At 42.7% G+C, this 22,684-nt stretch overlaps 2 protein-coding genes across 2 annotated transcripts in view; one reads left to right on the top strand and one right to left on the bottom strand.

The window, feature by feature from the left end:
* Positions 1 to 22,684, top strand: part of phc2b (polyhomeotic homolog 2b) — a 233,622-nt gene that overhangs the window by 151,064 nt on the left and 59,874 nt on the right. The gene's annotated exons all lie outside the window — the stretch shown is intronic.
* Positions 3,066 to 21,195, bottom strand: pacsin1b (protein kinase C and casein kinase substrate in neurons 1b; the record flags this gene model as incomplete). The annotated part of the gene is made up of 10 exons (XM_083972047.1): positions 21,135 to 21,195; positions 11,101 to 11,226; positions 7,939 to 8,095; positions 7,619 to 7,854; positions 5,622 to 5,777; positions 5,006 to 5,181; positions 4,792 to 4,912; positions 4,448 to 4,572; positions 3,904 to 4,100; positions 3,066 to 3,175 (listed from the first exon to the last, which is right to left on the bottom strand). Exons 2-10 carry the CDS (start codon positions 11,158 to 11,160, stop codon positions 3,066 to 3,068), a joined length of 1,338 nt encoding a protein of 445 aa, XP_083828173.1. The 5' UTR covers positions 11,161 to 11,226; positions 21,135 to 21,195.

Here is a 22,684-nt window from a genome sequence, read left to right as displayed (position 1 = left end):
CTTAAGGTACATTAAGACAGTTTCAACACTGAGGTGTCTCCTCAATCAGACAGAAAGGGCCTGCGTGCTGCGTTGCTGTAAACTGAGCTGGATAACCTGGAGTCAGATCATATTGAAGTGAGCTCTCCTTCTCCAGTCTCTGGAGTGGTAGGTCTTGATAAGGCAATATTAATTTCACCACTCTGTAGCCAGTGCTTACAAGGAGCGACACTTGTTTAAATAAAAAGCGTACAGAAGCATAAACACAACGACAGGAGACGTTTCCCTCCTTGTCTTTTGCAGGAGAAAAGACAATTGTCTCATCAATATTTCAGAGACAGATCCTCTTTCTGCTTTTCTTATTGCAGCTTTCTCTGTCTACATCAGTAAGGGAACACCCGTCACACTCATCGATGGCGGTGTAGCGCTCACCAGCACCTGCTGCTGTTACCGAGAGTAACAAACCAATCTCATATAACATATTCCGTTCTGTCATGTGGACTCCTAATGTTCGTTTGTGTCAGGTTTGATTTAGTTTTTCTGATTCAAGCCAAATGTTTACATAGGAATATATTCGTAGCCTATATTTAATACAGTCTCCATTCTGTTACACAGTGAAATAGATTTACAGTGTTATGCAAATCAATGGCATCATCAATCATCATCATCAATCATCATCATCATCATCATCATTATCCTGATAAAGAATTTTAATTTAGTCAAGAATCTGTCAATAATTTGGTGGAAACAAATTGAGGCCATGCATTGGATCAGTTCAGACCAGAGCAGTAAACAGTGTGTGTGAGCATCAGCATGCACATAATCACAGAGATAAGAGCTGGAAGCTGATAATACATAGTCACTGACATTGACTCATAGTAAACAAGTCGCATTAACTGCTGTGATTTGGGAAACAAAAAGAGTAAAAATTAAAAGATGGAATGAAGCTGATTTCCGTACAAAAACAGCTGAAAGTTCATATTTCCAGGAAGGTTTTGTTCATGGCGTCTCTATTATTACCACTCATGAATGAATGTGTACAGCAGGCACCGCGTTGTGGATGGGTGGTAAGGTTAATGTAAACAATCCTTGCATTGTTTGGTAGAGTATGTACTGTACTCTATTTCCATTTAAAAGAGAAGCTCTGCCAAGATAGACTGCATGTTTTATTTTTAGTCTTTTGTCCCGTTGCAAAATGCTAATTCAGTGACATGCGGTGGAGTGGAGCAGAAAAACAATTGGATCCATTACAGGAATACATCGACATTTTTAGAAATGCGCTTACTCACTAGCTTACAGGGAGTTAGATAAGAAGACTGATGGGAAGATTATCTTAGTTTAGTTTAGCTTAGCTTAGCATAAAGAAAGACACTATCTTGGACCTGCCTCTCACTAAATAACATCTTACAAAATCATCTTTTGTAGAGCACCGTTCCAAACATAAGTCACAAAGTGCTTCGAACAGGGCATCAAAAATAAACTCAAAATCATAAATCATAAATTCAAAAGACAAAACCATCTGTAGTGCTGTAAAAGATAAAGATGGAAATGAAGAGACAAAAACATACAGAGCATCACAGTCTTACATTTTTTAGCTGCGTGAGGACCTAAAACAAATTGCTGTTGGTATCTTTATGACACGGTTATGATTTGACCTTATGTGAAGGAAGGTCTGTAATAATAATGATAAAGGCTTTCCCTGGCTTTCAGTGTGAACTTTACAGAGGCTTCAGTGAGTCACTTGAGCCAAGTAAAAATCCAGCTCAGTGGACTTTTTATTATCTTTCTGATGGTTTTGTGTAACTCATATAGTTGCAGGCAGTGATGTTGTTGATGTCAAAATAGTTTTGTTTTGCTACTTCAAGTCACAGCGATCTATGAACTGTCGCTGAAACTAATGATTGTGTTGTTAAAGGGCAGAATCAGTGGGCCGGACGACAAAAACCAACCTTGTGTTGATTTTAAAACAGTGGCAGCATGAACCTGACCCTTTTACCTCTCGCAGCCTTTCAGACTTGTGTTGTTCTGCCTGGAGATATAAACAGGTACATCAGTGAAACTTAAAGAGGAACTATGCAAGGTTGCACCTTAATTAAACAGCTTCAGAGTAATTGTGATGGTTAGGGGAGAATGGAGACTCTCTGCCTTCCACCTTGAAAACCAACCCCGCAAGATCAGCGCCTCCGACCCAGTTAGAAACATGGACTGCTTTACAGCATTATGACAGAAACACGCTCGGTAATCCATGATCTCTTAACTTTAACTGAACCACATCGGTAGACATCGCTCCACCAGCCGCCTTCTCACCAGCTTCATTGAAAACAAATGCGTATGGCCGAGGGGGAGGTAGGAGGGTTAGCGATGAGTTTTTCAAACAGTGAAAATATGCACTCCAAAACAGTAGGGGGAGCTCCGTAGAGAAAAAAAAGCGAACAAAACAGTGAAAAAGCGAACGGACCTGCATAGTTCCCCAACTAGCTACCTGTCCCTGCTGTTTCTTTGCTTTATGCTAAGCTAAGCTAAGCTAAGCTGATCCTGACTCTTGCTTCGTTTTTAGTGACTCAAGAAAGATATTCATCCTCTCATCTGACTCGGAAATCAAAAAAAGCACATTTCCCCCAAAATGTCAAACTATTCCTATGAAGCTAAACATGTAAATATTTCAAAAAGGGGGAAAACACAGAAAAAACTGTACAAGCATCCAGACTGTTAAAAAAAAGAGATGAAAATATATACATGAAATGCACAATGCATGGCTCATTCTCGCTATCCAGGCACAACTGACGATACCATATCGATATTATGATGAGTGAACATACTGTGTGGCATGTTAGCGTCACAACTGCAATCAAACACAGCTACGCACAAACAAGACTAACATTGTTTTGCTTCAGTTGTCGTATCTGGGGTGTGATTTTTAGTTTCAGTACAGTCTTGTCTGTGATGAGTGCTGAGATGAAGGCAGCTCACTGCGCCCGACAGGACGAGGAAGCTTTGCTTTGAAGTCTCTGGCAATGTGCAGTTATGACTGGACGGTTCAGTCTGGGTTTGCCCTTCAACGAGACAAGCATCCTCTGCTCGAGGAGTTAGATCGGCTGCACGTAATTGGCCGGGTAGAGGCCCACCTGGCCGTTGTCAAGGCGACCTTTACACCAGCCCTGTTCGTCCTCATCCTCCAGCTTCGTCAGCTCGTCCCCTGTATCGGTGAAAGGAGAGAGACGTGTTGAGGCTTAATGAAACAGCAGACTCAGTGGAGGGGTGCAATATGTAGAAAGTCCTCTATCACAGTGTATGTTATTAAAATGACTATTTTGACTTGTGTTGTGGTAAATCAATGTTTGTAAGAGTATGAACTAAGAATAAAAAGCTAAAAGGGGAAAGTGGCGCAACAATATTACACTAAGGTCGTCCTTCTCTCATTGTTTTTAAACTCTGTCCACGATGTCCTCATACAACCAGAGGAATTAAAGGGATAGATACAGTTCAAAAATAAAATACTTGATGGCCTCATTCGGTGGTCTTTTCAGTTGAGTAAAGCTTTGACTTTAGATTCAGATTCTTAATTTTGTCATTTAACATGTTAAAAACAAAGAGAACGAAAAAGTGTTTCTCAGGACCGGTGTAATAATAAATAGATAAGAAATAATAAGAATAAGAAATAATAAGAGCCAATGGTAGAAATTTAGAATTGTACAATAAATAAAACACATTGTTAGGCAGCAACATGTTGGGGTGACGTGCAGTTGTGATGTAAAGTGCAGACTAGAGGACAGTTTATGTATTAACAGGAAGCAGCTGCAGGAAGTACGTTGGAGAAACCAAACTGTAGTTTGAGTTGTAACCGTGGCAACACCGTTCTGTCTAAAAGGTCTTTCTCCGTGTAGGATCAGCCCTGCGGCCGTCACCTGCCGCTGTGACGCTCACCTGCTGCGAAGCTGAGCTCGTCCCGCTCCTGGCCCTCGTAGTCATACAGCGCCTTCACTCTCACTCCTTTGCCCACGTCCTCGTCGAAGGGGTTCGACCCTCCGTTGGTGTCGTTGCCTGAGTTCGGGGCCGTCTGGTCCTCGTCCGACCACTCTGTGGAGGCTGTGTACGCCTGGTTCTTCTCATAGCTGCTGACACTGAACACAACGCCAACTGTTGTCATCAGCATCTCAGTGCAGCTGTGTATGTTTCACTTTGTGGATGTTTTCTTTTAACAAGGATCTCAATACTATTAATACTATGACAGTACTTTTATTAGTATTAGCAATTGTGTGATTGGAGCTATGATTATCATGATTACTATTACTATGATCATTTCCAAAATAGTTAACACAGTAGGCCTAAACAAAAGCAATTACAATCTATGAAGAGTCAATGAAATCATAGCTGACACTTTATAAAACAGAAACATTGATAAGATGATCTGGATGTGACCACCTGCAAATCTTTACTGTAAAAGGTTTTTGATTTGATCAGATTTTACCTTCCCCGGTCTCCAGCTTGAGCGTGGTCTACTGCTGTCGTGACGTGAGTCAGCGTGACTCCATCGTTGCCTTTCTTTGACCGTTCTTTCTTAGTGATGCTGTGGGTAAGGTCGGGGTTGTATTCCTGTGGAACATGAGGTAAAACACATTTAAATTTGGATTTTCTGCCCTGCACAGTAGCTTAACTGTTGTTTACTCCTAGGTATCACTCAGTATTCTGCCCTTTGAGTAGCACTCTTTTTACTCTGGACCTGCCTTAATATTCTGTATATTCAACCAACAATTACATATATGAATAACTGGATGGACTGTCTTCAGATTGACTCCAGTGATATTTCTGTACCTCAAACTGTGGCCAGTTCATGTGCATGGCAGGGCCATGGTTGTTGCTGAACAACTTGAGATCTTCCTGCGGGCTGGCTGACATGATGGTGCGTTCAAGTTCTCCGTATACTGTGACATAGCTGTGAAAAAACAGCAAAGACTTAGTGCCTGGGTTAACAGTCGGCGGATGACTGCATCATATCGTCACGTTGGCATTTTTAAACGTCTCAAACCTTTGGTTCTCTGTGAGGTTGAGGTGGCATTTGACGTCCAGCAGCACCTCCCTGAGGAAGCTCAGCCTCTTCTCCTCGAACTGCTGACACTGGTCGAACACCTGCTCCATGTTTTCCATGTACTGAGGGGTGCACTTGCTCAGCTCATCCAGAGCCTTCTCATACTTCTCCTTCGCCTGGTGTACAACACAAACACAGAGAAACTCTTAACACCATGGAAAAATAAATTGTGTAATATCATGTTGGAGGGACTGATGCGTTAACTTGTCCACGTGTTCCTGCTTTTCATTTCTCTGGGCAAAAGTGAACCCTATTAACCTTGAACTGGCAGTAAAAGTGTCTTTAAGCACAAGAGAGAGTCATTGTTCAAGAGTGTGAAGGTCACTGCCGGGCTCAGAGTTCACTTTACTACAGAATAGCTGATGTTGAAGCATTAGGTGTAGCAGATAAAGGAAGGCTGGTGTGGTTTTCTTTAACACATTTACAATGCTACACTGTCTGACTCCATGCTGTCTTTCTAACACCACACATCTTTAAATAGCCAGTGAGCTGATTTGCTCTGGCTTCATTGTGGGAAACATTTTTTTTGCATAACGCTGATCCCAGAGGTTCTCACCTTCTGTGAATCCTGTTTGCACTTGTCCACTTTCTCGTGAAGCTTCTTCTGCTGGTCGGCTGTCACAGAGGCCTCTCCCTTACAGTTGGCCTCCCTGGTGGACGCCAGCTTCTCCTCCTTACAGGCCATGTGGTACGACTTCTTGGCAGCTTCAAGCTACAGGGAGAAAGACCAAATGAACAAATGAGATTTGAGAAAGCATTTCTGTACTAACGGTATCTGTTTAATAAATCTGCACCTGTGAGAAACAAGCTCATAAAATCTGCATAAAGTCAAGCTGCAATTAATTATTTTCTTGTTAAATCAAATATCTTGTTTTGTGTCTGGTTGGCAGACCCAAACAAAGATATTAAATTCATCAATACAAAGACAAAGAAACTCTCACAACAATATTTGACAATGTTGCATGAGAAATAACTTCCTCTTTTATTTCTCAATTGGCTGCCTGTTTTTACTTAGATAGTTTCATTAGGTGATTAGGTATTCTCCTTGTCTTCCAGCTGTTTCCTCTTCTCCTATGTGGTCTGCTTGTTCCCCGTCACCTTGTCTACCTGTACCTCATCATCTCATCAAGCTGCTGCAGTGTTCAAGCCCCCCTCCCAGGTTTCACCAGATTGTTCAGTCAGCTTCTCTTTCGCTCTTGTTTGCTCCTGCTAATGCTCTGTCTGCCTGAGCCTCGGGTTCTTCATCCAGTCATCTCCTGTTGCCTGTCATGTCCGGCCACGTCCCTGTCTGTTTGCCTGGTTTGTTTGGATGTTTTCCCCGCCAACTGCCCGCCTCGCTCTGCCTGTCTGCCTTCAGTCCCTCGCCTCCGCTCCTCTGCCAACTTTGCAAGTTTCTAGAATAAATAACTTTAAAACCCCAACTGTTGCCAAGTCTGCCCTCAGCACCTTGGGTCTAATAATACTACAGCCTTCAACAAATATTCACCCCACATAGACTGTGGTACGTGTGCAGAATAGCTACAGATACACAAATGCAATGGCCCCGGTCCACCCTGTAGACCCTACACAAGATTCCCATTCACCTGCAGAGGAATCGTCTTAAAGGGATAGATGTTTGGCAAATTGGCCCATTGCCATAATACCTAAAGTCATAGCAGTAGGTTTGTTACCTTTAATTGTCGGTGCAAGCTATTTTTAGAACGGCGGAGCAGAGCCGGGAGCTGCTCAGAGCTACGCTACGGAGGCTCATGGGATTTCTTGGTTTCCCTCATCAAACTCATCAAATACACAATCCAACAACTCCAAAACGCTTTCGTGGACAAGTTGTGACCTGCACATTCACCACGCTGTGAGAAAATAACCGAACGTTATGAGAAAGAGTTGTTTTCGAGGTAAATGCAGAGACTGCTTGCTGAAAAACTGCCCCTGAAGGCAACACGCATCAGCAGCTTTGCATGAATTTACCTCTAAAACGACTCCATCTCGTAACGTTCCATTATTATCTCATAGCGTGGTGCAGGTCACAACTTGTCCACAAAAGCGTTTTGGAGTTGTTGGATTGTGTATTTGATGAATTGATGAGGGAAACCAAGAAATCCCATGAGCCTCCGTAGCGTAGCTCTGAGCAGCTCGCCGCTCTGCTCGGCCGCTCTAAAAATAGCTTGCACCGACAATTAAAGGTAATGAATGACTATAGGGATTATGGCAATGGGCCAATTTGCCAAAATGTTGAACTATCCCTTTAAGCTGAGACAAAGCTTTATTAATCTGAAAGAGAAAAGAGTGTGTTCCAGCAGCAGCTTTCTTCCAACACAAAGTATCCACAGAGCAACAAAGCAATAGTAATCAGAGGAAACACAACAGCAACACATCTTGTCAGGAACAATGTTCTGCTACTGCTGAGTTTAAAAATAAAATATTCAAACCTGTCAGCGCCAAAACTAAATGCGTTCATCACTTGCAGCAGTGTGTAAGACTGCTATAACAAAACCTGTGTGAATAAAATGATACAAAATTACAGGATGGATTAGTAAAAAACACACACTCTCTCACCTCCTTTAGCTTTTTGGCCCATGGTTTCTGGGCCTTCTTAAAGCCCTCCTCTGCCTCTTTGGTTTCCTTGAATCCTCCCATCATCTGTTTGTGGTACAAGTCCTTCTGCCAGTTCTTTACCTTCTCGAAGTCCTCGTTGATCAGGCTGTTTTTCACGTCCTGGTGAAGCTCGCTCACCGTCTCCGCTTCTGTCATCACCGCCAGCCAGGCTCGCTCCACCGTGCCGTACTGAGGCCCTGGGGCGGAGGAAATGAAGGCTCAGAAAAACACTGAAGCATTTACACGACGAAGCAGACGAGCGCTGACACCCCTGACTGTACCTTTGTCCACCAGCTGTCTCCATCTCTTGGACCACTCGGTCAGTTGCTGTGAGTAGGCTTTCTCAATTTTGGCACGCTCCTGGATGCAGTTCATCAGGTCGTTGCAGAGCCGGTGACCATCGTCGATCCGCTTCACCGTACGTTTGTAGTTCCCAACCTGAGAGAAGACGCCTCAAGTTACTGTCTGTATTTTTATTTGACTGGAAATAATCAATTTATTATAAAACTATTGCATGTATATAGTATATTATTTTCCTTTTTTTGTTCTCTTTGAACACTTTGACAGTTTCAGCCTCTGGCTCTGCATTGGTAATTAAACTGGGGTCAGGTGATTGATTTACTGTTCACCCCTCATCAAATGTAATGTACTGAAAGAGGAGGCCGGCTTTGGTTACCGCCTTCTGAGAGTTTGATGAGAGGATCGATTTCATCTCCACATCTGTATGTTAAATATGGATCTTAGCCTAGCTTAGCATGAAGACCAGCCTGGTTGAACACTTGTGACCAAAGGTACAGTAAGAACACCTGTATCGTAATAAATAAGTGTTAGATAATAAGTTTAACTTTAATAAGAGGAGCTGGCAGGTGGGTTTCATAACTTTAGAACATGCCAGAGCAGCTGATCCCTTTGGCTTTTACCTTTATGCTGAGCTAAGAAAACCAGCTGCTGACTCCAGCTTCTTATTTACCATACTGGCATTTGAGTGGTATCAATCTGCTCATCTAGTCAAATTATTCCAAATTATTCCTTCCTGCATGAAGAAGAGCGCACTCTATGAATTTACTCAAGGCTACAGCTGCAACCTCTGAATTTTTTTCATTACTGATTAATCTGCAGATTATTTTCTCAATTTGTTTCATCCATAATACATCAGACAACACTGCAAAATGTCCATCATAATATCCTAGAGCAGAAGGCAACATCAAACCACCAAAATATATAATTCGTTATGATATAAAATGTATTTTATCACAGAGAAACTGAAAAGAGTTTGTATTTTGTTAGCGAGAGAACTGCTGCATACTGCCCTGCTGCTGTCGGCTTCATTGTGCAAGGTGTATAAAGCAGTTCTTCTCTCAGCCTGCAGGTGATGCAGTGAAAAGACAGGAGGGAACAGCAGAGAAGAAACTGCTGCTGCTGCTGTTGCTGCTGCTGCTGCTGCTGCTGCTGAGTGTGTGGAGTTATGTAACGATGGCAGGGAGGGTGGGGGTGGGTTAATGTCATATAATTTTACAACCCTCCATGGACGCAGGAGCAGCAACCTCCTAGAGAGCTGTGAGCTTTGCCCAGAGACAGTGAAGTGAAGCCCATCTAGTGCACTCACTGCTCACCTCTCCACCAGAGGAAAAACTGTGTCTCTGGGCCGAATGAAGAAGAGATGTTTACCTGGCTGCGCCCTCGCTCGACAAATCTCTAGTGTGTGGCTGTAAATGTGAGCAGCTGTGCGCACAAACGATTGTGTCCCACTCCAGCCTCTGTGCCGAGTCAGCGATCAGCAGGCAGCTACTGCAGCAGCCTCCACTGTGATGCAGCGAGTGACTGTGATGTAGTGACTGTGTGCGGGAAGCAGACACCTTTGCTGCTCCAGCTGATTCCTGAACTCACTGCCTGGCAGAAGGGACATGATGAGGATGAAGCACAGCCAGGTCTAAGGGGAAATGGATGAGTTGTCTGAGGAGGAGTCTAAAGTAACTGCTGAGTCAGTCCATCACTCATGCTGTGTCTCAACATACAGATACATGACAATCAGAAGGATCTGTAGCCGGAGTTTTGCTGAACTCTCTTCTCTTGGCTTGTGAACAGTCACCACCACCTCTCATATATAATGAATGGACTTCTGGGAACTTGTTGGTCACATTACGTCCAACTGTTTGTGCTCGGAAAAGTTGTCGGTGAGGTAATGTCAGGGAGAACCTCAATAATGAAGCAAACAAAAAACGGAAAAACCTCCAACGATTCACTGTCACATTGTCTGATGTTTCCCAACAGCCCATAATAACAGAAAAATATGATGTAATCAATGTAAGAACCAGGCAAGAGCAAGACTAGGTGAAATCCTAGTATGTGGCTGGGCCGCCTGTGGTTAAATCCTGATTTTATAACTTTGACGTTGTCTGACAAATTCATCACACACGTGAATGAAAGGCACAGACTGAGCTGCCATTTCAGCTGTAAATGATCACTCAGGGAGAAAGTAAGGAGAGACAGACTAGATTTCTTTTTGATGTTATCATTTCAGGCTTTTGCTTTTGTTGGAGTCACAGTGTGAGAGAGAGAGAGATGGGAAAACTCAGAATCAAACCAGGGCTGCATGGTCCAGGGCTAAAAACCTAAATGACACATGCTCCATAGAGTGAGCAACGCAAACTCCTAGAAAGACCATATTTCTTATTTTATCTCTCACGGCCTCCGCCTGGGATCCACAATCATTTAGTTTATTATTAGACTTTTATTAGAGACTGGCCCTTATTTCTAACTATTTCTACTTGTACTTGAAATGTGGAGGGGAAAAAAAGAGAAATAAAAGGAAGACAACCTTCACAGACAATGAGGCTGAGATACTGAAAATGAGGTTCAAAATGTGAAATTCAACTATTTCACAAGAGCAGCATGACAGATGGAAAGTGCCATGGACTGTGGCACCAATAATGAGACGTACAGTAGATGTGAAGAAAAGAATGACCCGAGACCAGAGGTAAGGAGTCAGAATAGCACTGCAGTGTCGCCCAGAGATGAAAAAATAGCGGCTCGGTTATTTGTGAGAAGTCCTTGATTGGCTACACTGAGAGCCACAGCAGTAGGAAAAAAAAGTTTTTAATTATTGCACTCGCATTTGCATGATAAAAGATGTAGAAATAATGACAACACAATGTATCTGTTAAAGTCATTATGTTCAGTGATCAAAGGTGAATGTAACACACAGATCTGTGCGGGCTCAGAGATCTGCATAACATTAACTGCTGAAGCTACTGCTAAAGCATGCATACCGACGAGTACATGCCTGACTTACGTTCGGATCCGTGCCCACACGCAGCAGATAAACGAGGCCCCAGATCTATCCTCTCACCACCAAACCCAGACAAAACAGGTTCAGTGAGAGTTCATCACTCTGCGGCTCGTCAGCTCCCGGTTAGGTCTAATCTGTCAAAAACTGGTCTCACCTCCCAGAAACTGTCTGTGGTCTCCTCCAGGCTGGCCGACTCGTCGTAGGCTCCAGACATGGTCCCAGATTTGGCAGGATGGCTTTAGGATGTGGCGGTCTGCAGCAGAGTAACGCTCCTCATGCACTGTCAGAGAAGATGAGCACAGGAGAGTGTAAACACGGAGACGGTGAGCAGTGTGAACAGAGAGAGAGACGTGAGACGCATTAACATCCTCTGAACTCACGTAGCTGGTAATAGGCTGTAAATAATGTTGCTGTAATACTCAGAGCTTTTTTTGCTGTATTTACTAAAAATAATTCTGGTATGCAGCAATAACACACTGATAAAACAAGCTTATGCATTTTTTTTGTCCCTCCAACTCAGACTGAAAGCTTATTCCTGCAGCTCATGTGATCACAACATCACCGTCTTTATCTTAATTCTTTTATTTATGCGCTCATGAAAACTCATTCACTCACTTTGGAGGCACAGTTCTTATGTAACCACCAGTAAAAGGCAGAGCACATGAAACATTTATGCAGGATGCTAGAAGACAATTAACCACCAGACTAAATGCAAGTAGCAGCAGTAACTCTTGTCATGGCCCAGATTTATGAAATATGCTCCTCATAACCATTTAAATCTCTTTAGATTCATGTACTAATGAAATTCTTGATTGGTTGATTAATTATTTACTCTAACAAATGTTAAGAAATAAATTTAAAAAGGTGTGCCTCCAGTTAATGATGCCAGTTTGGCAAATTAATACAAATTAATTAAATGATTGATCAATTTCCAATTAGAAAAACAATGAGCTATGAAATGCCATAAATAGATAACAAGATACATCCAAATGAGATTCAGATTGCAGTGATATAATATGTATCATCACCACTGTCAAAGTTTCCTTTAAATCAGATTCTCTGTAAGGTAATACCACTGAATGAGCTTGTACATATTTGTACTGTAAAGGCCAAACCAAAGTCTTAAGTGTAAAAGTCTGACAGGCTTAGAAACTTCAAAACATCACAATCGCCCTCATAACCTGAGTGCTGCTGGGTATTTCTCTCTCCACTCCCCTGAGATGACTCTGTCAATAGATGTAATGACTGCCTATTAATTTTCAACTCACCCTGCCTCCTGTCAGAACACTGTAGCGTAATTGCAGATTAATCTGCCCTCGTTCTAATCAACTAACATTATCCCAAGGCTGCGCCGTTGCACCTTATGCTGCTGCAGAAATGAAGAGCTGTGACATGATTGCTAATGATGACACTTGCTGCAATTAGCGCACAAAATGATTCCCAAAGTGAGAAAGGGGGAGAAGCGTGAAGACCACATCCATCTACCTGTCCACCTGCCTGCACAAACTGCCAACAAATAGATATACAACCACCATGAAGGGAAATTATTGAATCGGACTGAAAATTACCACTGAAACACCACAAAGAGACACGTTAACTGCCAGAAAGATGCAGAATACAACATACAGTTATTCTGACAGCAGTCTGTGGGTCTTGTTCCAAAGTAGTGGCGGTGGGACTGCAGGGACTAACAGAAACATTATTTCAAATTTAGAAAGCAATGACTACTGACGCCTCAGGGTAAAGACACATACAGACCATGCTGCACAGATAATTAGCCCTATTGATGAACCTATTCATTCTCGTAATGTCTGTCGTTGTGTTCAGTCTGTGAAATATATAATATCTTTTTAACTTCTAGATCCATTCCATGATATCAGCTAAACATTATAGTCGATTAAAACTGTTAAATCTCCTTGAACAGCAGCGACTGAAACGTGATGAGGCATCATAACCACCATTAGGCCCTAAAAATAAGTAATTAGAACCGAATTCATGTCATTCCGCAGCGTGGATGGGTTTAAGGTTCAGTCCTGATGGTCACAGAGGGATTTTCACAGTCAGCTCATATTCCTCACAGCAACACGCAGATGTAGACAACAGACATAACAGGCAATAGAGAAGCATACGCCCATGCTGCTGCTTGTATCCCAGCTCACATTTATATGCATACACTCACACTGAGAGACTCAGATCCATACAACAGCTCTTCTCCATCCTATAAGACTCTTGTATCTCTGAATGGGCTGGTCTGAGAGGACTGTGCTGGTGTTTGTGCGCGTTTGAGCCTGTTTAAGAGCAGATCGCACAATGTTTACAGTGCCACTCTATCATTAAAATGAGATGCTGGCGACACCTGCTTGAGACGTCTGAGTAAACTCATGCAAGGTTTTATTCATTTTTTCAGAGACTCATTATCTGTGTGTAGCAAAGCAGTTTGTGCGCGCTGATGTCTGCAGCTGATGCTGTTTAGCATTTAAGTCTGTAAGTGAGACCGTGGCTTGATATAAGAAACAACAAACAGACATAAATGGATTCATAAATAAGAAATATCACACTCGTACTCAGGTCACTACACTCAGGGGTTTGACATCACGGCTTTAATTGGTCTGTTGAGGCATTAACATTTCAAGGTAATATGGTAATGTTAACAAACTTATGCAAAATACTAAAGATGCCTTATTGAATAAAGCTGAACCACATACTCTGGAAGCTGCATTTGAAGTCCGACTGTGTCAGTGATGGAGCCGATTGGATGGATCCTCTCTGGCCCTGCCTATCCCAAGGTTATGGAAGCGCAACCAACATCAACAGGATTATTCTTGGTATTATGTTTCAGTTCACTTAAACAGCTAATTGAGCAAATGCCCAAACAGGAGTCTTAATACAAAACGACATTTGGTCAAGGTTGTTAGGGCACAGGAGCCTCACTTTGTGCCGCAACAGTAACAGCGAGCACAGCTGATGACGCACAGTGTGAATCCTCCGCCGACCAGTCCGTGGCTGTATTGGGATCAAACCTGCTGACATACTGTTCTTACCATGTGTGATGTAAAATGAGTATGTAGTGCACTCATCCTGCATAGTATGTGAACTTTGTTTACGCAAGAAATACCCAGGTATTAGCCAGACTATAGTGTGAGCATACAGGACATATTGAACTGTCCCTTGATGGACAGTAGCACTTCAAAATGCAGTGACTGGCTGGTAATATCCCTGCCAGTTCGTGTGAAATGCATTATGGGAAACTGGTTTTATACTTCAGTGTGAACTGTCAGCTTGGCAATGGCAACTATGCAGTCATTTCATTCCAGGATGAGTTTTCTCATTTAGAACTCTTTTATTTACTTGTGTGTTTACTGTCTAACCCATTATGATACAATAAATCCCAGCACTTTGTTTACTTTAGTTTAGCTATTTAGATGAGCATGAATAAGAGATGTGATTCAACACTGGCTATAAAGCTGCATTACAGAATGAATGTGAGCAGGTGCTATACAAACAAAACACAACCCCAGAAAAGACATGCAAAACGAGATAAGAACCAAAGTGAGGGAGCTAAATCACAAACATGACAACAAAACGGTGATAAGATTCATGTGATGGCGCTGTTATCTGTGCACTGAAATGTCAGTTTCAGTTACGAACAGATTTCGCCCAGCTTCTGAAAACAAAAATCGATGAATGCATGATGTGACTGCGAGAGCACTTGATAAGGATTTGTCATATGAAGTTGTCCTGATGCTTCGGTTGAGATATGAGGGGGTAATTTCTGCTGCAGTGCTTCATTAAACAGCCACAGTGTACTGAGAAATGAGCCTCTAAAGATTGTGTTTGTTTAATCTCTACGAAAAGAGATTAAAAAAATTAGAGGTAACATGTTAATTAGTGAGATTTCATGGTGCTGATTTGGACAGAGCCAGGCTTGCTGTTTCCACCCTCGTTTCCGAGCTTAGCTCCTTTATATAAACTTAAAGCAGATATCAGTGGAATGTTTTTGTTAATATAAGTCCTAAATAGTCCTATTTTCCGTCAGCAATCACTTACATGAAGTATTTCAGCCTAAACACGAGTCTCTCCGTCACTCTGCTCTGCTGTAACCCGAGGAGAAAATTTTCCTTGTGGGATACAAGTGTTATCCAATGAGGAGAGAGAACGGCATGAAGGGCTGTGTGTGCAGCCAAGGGATGCGCGTGAATGTGGTGACGTAGCACGAGGACCAATTGATGCCTGACAAGGGCGGGGGCTGCTAACTCATGGTGCGTTCAAAGAAACTCGTACTTTGTGTTTTTCCTTCCTGTGAAGTCATACCAGTTCGATCTGGTACGAGTTCACGGGTCGGAAGTTACGAGTGGCCGTTATAGGGAACTTTCACAGACAACAGGATGGTAAAAACACGAGCTACGGGTTACCTGGAACGCTACCAAGTCGTAGTTGTGACTTGAAGCTGTAACTTACGGTTTCAAAAGCCTGCCTTGAACGCAGCATTAGCCGAAACGGCCGTGAAGCTGATATCTGCTTTAACATGCAAATAACCATGGGCTCAGGTTTTGTGGCTGTACCTCACCCAAACACACTTAACTCACAGGGAGAATTGATCAAGTTTGCTGCAAACAGAGAAAATTTCTGTTCAAAGTCGACATAAAAATCACAATTTGATTCGTCACAAAAGTTAATAACACATCAAGAGATCATTCCAGCTCACCACTGTGAACGGCGTCTACTGCATATTTAAGTTTCTTTGTACGGCAGATCATAACTCAAAGCACCAGCTGATGGAAACTGACAGTTAGATTATCATGTCATCATCACCAAAAAAAAAACCTTGACAAAGCCAGAGCTGCTGATCAAGAAAAGACACATATGAAAACAATAGAAAGGGAAGGAGCAGTGATGTGTTTTGATAGGAGGTCAGGGGGAGGGGCGAGAGCTGCATGGGTATTTGGGTCAACCATGGACCAATGGATGGAGCCACACTTTCCACAATGAAACGGCAGAGATGAAACGAGAGAGCAAAAGGGGAGAATTAAAAAAAAAAATCAAAAATCAAAAATCAAAAATCCAATTAATGGAGAGAAATTACCAGAGAGGTCTAACCCAACAGCTTTGGGCAAAACAAAATGCCTCAACCGGATGCAGCGTGGGGTGGAGGAGTGGGTGTTTATCATGCTTGGTTAATCCATTAGCTACATGCAGAGAGTGGGCTTTTGTTCAGGATAGCCCTTTGCTTGGCTCCAGATCACAGTGTAGGAAAACAACTACTGACTGGCTTAGCACTTTTCTTTTATTAAAGCCAACAAGTGAAACAGAAATGAATACATGATTCTGTCTGTAATGTTAAATTAAAGCAGACAAACAATACTCACCCGCCCCCACACAAACAAAACACACACAAAAAAACAACCCACAAACATTGGCAGCACCATCTGAGACTCAGTCACCATCACGCTGCTTTGATTTAGTCTTTACTCCCTCTCCTCTTTCATCAGTACAAGCTGCAGCCACAACACTGAGAGATCCACATCCTCACAAACGAGAGCCAGAGCATCGGGGACCCCCATCCCTCTGAAGCAAGTGCACAAGGCATCAAAAAGCAGCGCAACTGGCAGCAACGGCGAGCCCGCAGCATCGACATAATCGAGACAGCCAAACCCCAAGACAAAAGGCAGCCAATACACCCAGAGAGAGAGAGAGGGAGAGCACAGCCCCCCGCAAAAGCAACAAAAGCTTACCCCCAGTCCTCCATTAACAGCGGCTAAGGCTACAGCTAGGAGAAAAGAGACACGTGGGCTCCTTCAACAGCCAGCCCCTCTCCTCCTCTCCTCTCCTCCTCTTCCTCCTCCTCCTCCTCCTCCTCCACTCCTGGTCGTTTATTCTTATGCTCAGCGCTGCCTGCCGTCCTCTGACTGACTGAGCAACAGAGCATCAGCGAGCACGGCAGAAGAAGTGGAGCCAGTCAGTCTAATCTGTGATCTGAGATCCTCCTGCCTGGAGCACTGTGCAGGAAAGGACTGTGTGTGTGTGTGTGTGTGTGTGTGTGTGTGTGTGTGTGTGTGTGTGTGTGTGTGTGTGTGTGTGTGTGTGTGTGTGTGTGTGTGTGTGTGTGTGTGTGTGTGTGTGTGTGTGTGTGTGTGTGTGTGTGTATTTCTCAATGAGTGAGGGATAATCCTGTGGTGTTTTGGTTAAAAGGCTCAGACAGAGCAGCAGCAGGCCAGAGAGACACACAGGAGAGAGAGAGAGAGGATGGGTGGGGTGGGGGGGGGGGGTGTATGGTGGACGGGTGGGCTGCTGTCTATGAGATGCTGTAGTGTGGGAGTGTGAGATGTTCACTGACCAGGCTGCATTTAAGCTAGTGAGACGTCAATCAGCAGGGCGCCTTAGAAACAACACAACATTGTTCTATTAAATTCACTCCAACACAGTCACTAAGTTTAGCTCCTTCTAGCTCCAAAAACACACACACAGTCGCTTCAGTATTCGCTAGTAAAAGGCCGGGTGGAGACAGAGTAATAAGAGATTACGACACATCAAGTTGAGCATTTAAAGTGTGAGGTGACTCTAGGTTAAATACACGTAAGTTGTTCAGGATTTGCATAAAAGGCCTGATAGTAGGTCCTTGACACGTCAGCCATAAAAAAAAAACTGATTAGACAACTTGTCATAGAGTTCAAAACAAAAGCTATGAAGCTGCCACTCTACTGTGTGTAGAGGTAAAATAGCAACACTAATTAATTCCTTTATACAAAATAAATGACACAAAGGAGAAAAACATCCAACACACCCTGGGATTTGAAAAAAAAAACCCAACAAAAAACAGGGGAAGAATAGAGAGAGAGAGACCTCTGTCACAGTCTCAGCTGCAGCCTGATCTGCAGCCTGCCAAGATAAGACAAGATCACTGAGAGCAGAGAGGACGACTGGTCGTCTCTGTATTCACCTCACAACAGGTGAGTTGGAGGACAGTCAGGTCACAGTGGTGACTGGTGAAGTGAGGACAAGGTATGAAGAAGACACCGTGGTGAAAAGATCTGCGTTACAGTGTGAGACCAGTGCTGTTCCACTGACAATTTCACACATCCTGTCAAATTAAATTGGAGATTAAAGGGCCTATTTTCAAGTTTTTCTATTGCTATTTAGCCAGCATTAGCATTAGCATCTTAGCATCTTCCTGTCTTCAAAGACCTTCATCCACCTTCATCCATTGTTTTAACAACACTGTGTGTGTGTGGCAGAGCTACTTCCTCAAAGAGAACTGTATACCACAAGACAACCAGACCAGGCTCAGGGTTGCCAGGTCTGAGACAAAACCAGCCTGACCCGGTAAAAACAAACAAACAAACAAACAAAAACTGGCTCAAAAACCAGCCCAGAAATCAAAATATGAAAAAAACAGATAAGTTGCTATTAAAGTCCAACAGCATTGCTATAATTGCCAAATGTATGTACAGTGAATACATATGTTAGGCAGAGTCTGTCAGTTTGACAGGATTTGGGTTTAAACATTTGTCAAAATATGAATCATAAGTATTATTCATATCTGTATGCAATAGGTCTGCCCAAGCCCAACCTGCAGACATCATTTTTTACTTGTGGCAACATGAAAAAGTATAGCCCAATTCCCACGGACCGACCTGGCTGGCTGTTTAGCAAGATAAAGCAAAACAAGAGAGTTGCTTTTCGCACTGAGGAGAGCTCATGGAAAAAGAAAGACATGTCCACATTTTATGTGGAACTGTTGAAATGCTCCTTTTAAACTGTTAATGCTTACTAAATAACTAAACTTTCAAATAGCCCCATCTCTAGCAATATATGTCACAGTGTCAGCATGCAAACATAATGCCATTGACACTTGCTGTTTAATGTTGCCTAGTCCTGAGGTGCGGTTGGAACGTATTCATCTCAAAAAATCAAATCCAATATTCATATTTTATTTTCCAGATCAACTTCACAAAGAAAAATCTATACCTTCCACCTCAAAGTCACATTTGTGATATATTTGTAACCCTTCAGTCCCTATTATCCTGTTACAAATACACAAACAGCAGAAATCAAAACAATCATACTGTAGCAGCAGGTCTCATCTCTTTCTCTTGCAACAAACGTTTGAATTAACTCTTTCCAAACCTCTCCTTGAGCATTTGCTCTATTTTAGGAATCACTTCTCAAGTTGACAGCAAAAACTACAGGACAAACAGATCTTTATTGGCAAGAGACACAACAGCAAAGTAAAGTAAAGAAGAGGAAGCTCTGAAGGTGATCCAACTAGGTCAATAAAGCTATTGACTCATTCAAAGAAGTAGAAAATCTCAGCATGTGGAAGAAGATGAATTGAATAATATTCAGATTTTAAACCCCAGAGAGAACGTAACCACACACCTGCTACCAAAAGAGAAAATAGAAACCATTTTGCCTGCTGTAGCCTACTCGCCAGGTGAAACTGATAACAAATCGGCCACTGATAACAAATGATCTGAATCACAACTGATCTGAACAGAGACTGTGTCCGTATGAAATGCAGTCTAAACTTAACAGAGCTCTTTACAGGGTTACCTCACCTCAGCTTACATAAAACATAAGAAACGTAAAACACATCAAAGTTTGCTGACATGCTGATATGCAAGATACGGTGACACTTCAAGGACAAATAAGTTGACTCTGATGCATCCCGACAGTCAGACGGTGGCTTTTTATGCTGAAATAGTAAAGACGTTCTCACTTTCTATTTAATGCTCACATAACAACAAACATATTTAAAAGAAACACTCCCTCTTAGTCTTTCAGCGCAGCTGCCCTCGGAGCACAAACACCTCCTGTACTGTGAGATCTTGGCCATGTTATTCAAATGCAGCACTTTTTCTCCCCCAGGACAAAGTGTGTTGCTGCTGCTGCCCTCATCAGATTCAGACCCTATATATAGAGCCTCATTCATCAATAATTCACAGTGCTGTGTAAACAGATAGATGAGATGACCACTCTGGCTCACGTGGAGGAACTCTTTAAGGGTTGATGTAATCTCACGTCACTGTCAGGACAAATTGGATTATACACAAAGTGTGTATAATGAGTTTTGGTTTCAGTGTCCAATCCATGAAGGATTAAGTCCTACTTAATGTGCCAAAAAGTAGATGGCAGTGGGTGAGTGAGATTTTATGAAACGATACACTTGTTTCCAGCTATCACAGAGAATAATATCACCACTGATGGCCTCAGATAATCAGCCCCAGCCCAGTAAAATATCCTGCATTCTCTGGCTGCGAACACAAACGTCGCGGTTCAATAAAATGTGAATGAAGAAGGAGAATCTGTGCAGGTCTCGACTCCCTCAACAGCTGTTTTATTATCAGAGAGGAGGCCTCGATGGAAAGGCACTTAACCCTCAGCTGCTCCGATGGTGTTGCTTAATAGCCAGCAGTGGAAGATAGTGGTTATTGTGCAATTCCCTGGCACAAATATGTATAACAGTATGAATGGAAACAAAGGGCACTGGAGAAAGCTCATATTAAACACATTCAAGAAATAAGAATAAAGGCTTTGGTTCTGTATCCAAACAAATAAAAATGTCCAACAAGAGAACGCACTTTACAGTCCTGTTATCTCAAGTAGATGAAAAGCTTTTGTGAGATCCCAGGCAGGCAGACGAGGGAGGGACTAGCTGAAATCCATTCCTGTTTCTCTACAATATTCATGTATCATCAATAATACAACAATGGGCACAGGCAGACTTAAATACATCTACAGTCGTTCTTTTCTTTTTTTCTTTTTGCAGCCTGTGCACAGTATCAATCTCCAATTGATCAGGAAGTACAAAGGTGATTGCTAACTTGGATTTCTATTAACACACACACAGGAAATAAAGCAACAGAAGACCAATAACAGAGGAAGAAAATGAATGTTGGGAGGGTACAAGTCAAACAGAAGCTGGATACTCATTTATTTTAGTCTGTGTATACTTGAGGAATCTTCAGAGGGCGTCCAAGGTTACACCACGGAAATGCCACTGTGAGTAGAGTCCATGCTTTCAGTTAGATGAGACAAAGATCAAGAGCGTGTACTCGAGCTAAGACGACTTCCACTGCTCTAATAACAGCCGGATGCATCAACCCTAAACTTAACGTCACAAAGACGACAAGAAAGAAGTTGGAATAAGCTCTCAACTATACATTTTGAGATGGGAGCAGTTTACTGAACCTGGTCTGTCCTCTGAGCTGCCCCTCGGTCCTCCACCGCCTGACGCCACGTCACTTCTGACAGCTTTAAGGACAACTGACACCTGAGTCCAGGAGCGTCTCGGCTCACCTGCGACCATGACACATCCTGCCTTCCAACACGCCCTCTACACACACACACTGTAAGGCTGAACTTTGACATATCCCTGAGAGGACACATTAGGCCATCAATAATTAGCTAGGAGGGTGGAGACAGAGGGCTCTCCCTTGTCACACACATTCCTTGTAGCCAGGCAGAGGAGATAGAGAAGAAGGGATCGACAGATAGATGGGCAGAATAACAGAAATTGGAAAGAAAGAGACAGAACGTATAGCTCATCATGTAGATAAAGGGAGAAAGGACGGACAGAGAGAGGAGACGGTCATACAGGAGGTTAGATAAGAGCTTTCTGGAGGCAGACAGGGATGAGTCAACATCAGGGGTATCAGGTCAGCCGTAGTGCAGCCACTCAATCAATAAAGGGGTTGCTGATGCACAATGAAATTCAAACGTGGAAGCTGAACAGTCTGAGCGACTTTCAACTCTTTTGAAAAATGAGGCATGAATAAAAGAACATCAGCATCAGCATACCAAAAAAACAAGTTATTTCTCACATAAAGTGTAGTGAATATCAGCGACACACAAATACACAAAGCTATTTTGTTATTTACTGTGTTAAATGAATCAAAGCAGACAGGTGTGTGTGTGTGTGTGTGTGTGTGTGTGTGTGTGTGTGTGTGTGTGTGTGTGTGTGTGTGTGTGTGTGTGTGTGTGTGTGTGTGTGTGTGAGAGAGAGATAGTCCTCTCATAATAAACAGAAGCTTCACACTGAGCCGGCAGCCACACACTGCAGCCTGCTGGTGCGACGCTGATCTTGCCTCTCCCCTCAAACCATTGAAAGTCATGAAAGTCTCTAATAAAGCCACTTCTCTGTCCAAACAGACAGATGCTATTCTCCCCATTTAGTGCCATCTGTGTGTCATCTAATCACACTCCTCCCTGCGGGGCCGTCTGCATTTGACCCCGGTGTTATATCCCATTATTACAGGAAGTAATTTACAACCACTGCGCAAGGCTAAAATAGAACTGAAAGGGCTGCAGGTCTTATCCCTTGTATATGAATATATATAAAAACACAATCTTATAATTGAGGCTGTTTTCCTGCTGGGGTTTGACAGCGTCCTTTTTATTTTCGTGGGAGATTTACCAGAATCAGACATTGCTGTGGTGGGTGGTCAATTCACTTTCATTTTAGTCATCAGGCTGATGCTTTGCTTTTTTGCTTTTGTGTCATAAATCTCCAAATTCAATATAGAATATAAAATTCAGAGTTAATTAATCAGTCTGCAGTACAGTGCTAGACTTGTAGGAAGGTAACAGCAACAACATGAATCAAATCAACATGTGGTGTCATCACGCTTTGCCCTTAAAACAGCTCAAGCACTTTTTCATAGTGTTGCGGTCTTGGTCTTGGTCTTGGTCTTGGTCTTGGTCTTGGTCTTGTCTCGGAATCGACTACTACATTTTTACTC

Source organism: Trachurus trachurus (genome assembly GCF_905171665.1).
Source record: "Trachurus trachurus genome assembly, chromosome: 5".
In the NCBI taxonomy this organism is placed as follows: domain Eukaryota; kingdom Metazoa; phylum Chordata; class Actinopteri; order Carangiformes; family Carangidae; genus Trachurus; species Trachurus trachurus.
This window is presented reverse-complemented; position numbering and strand designations above follow the sequence as displayed.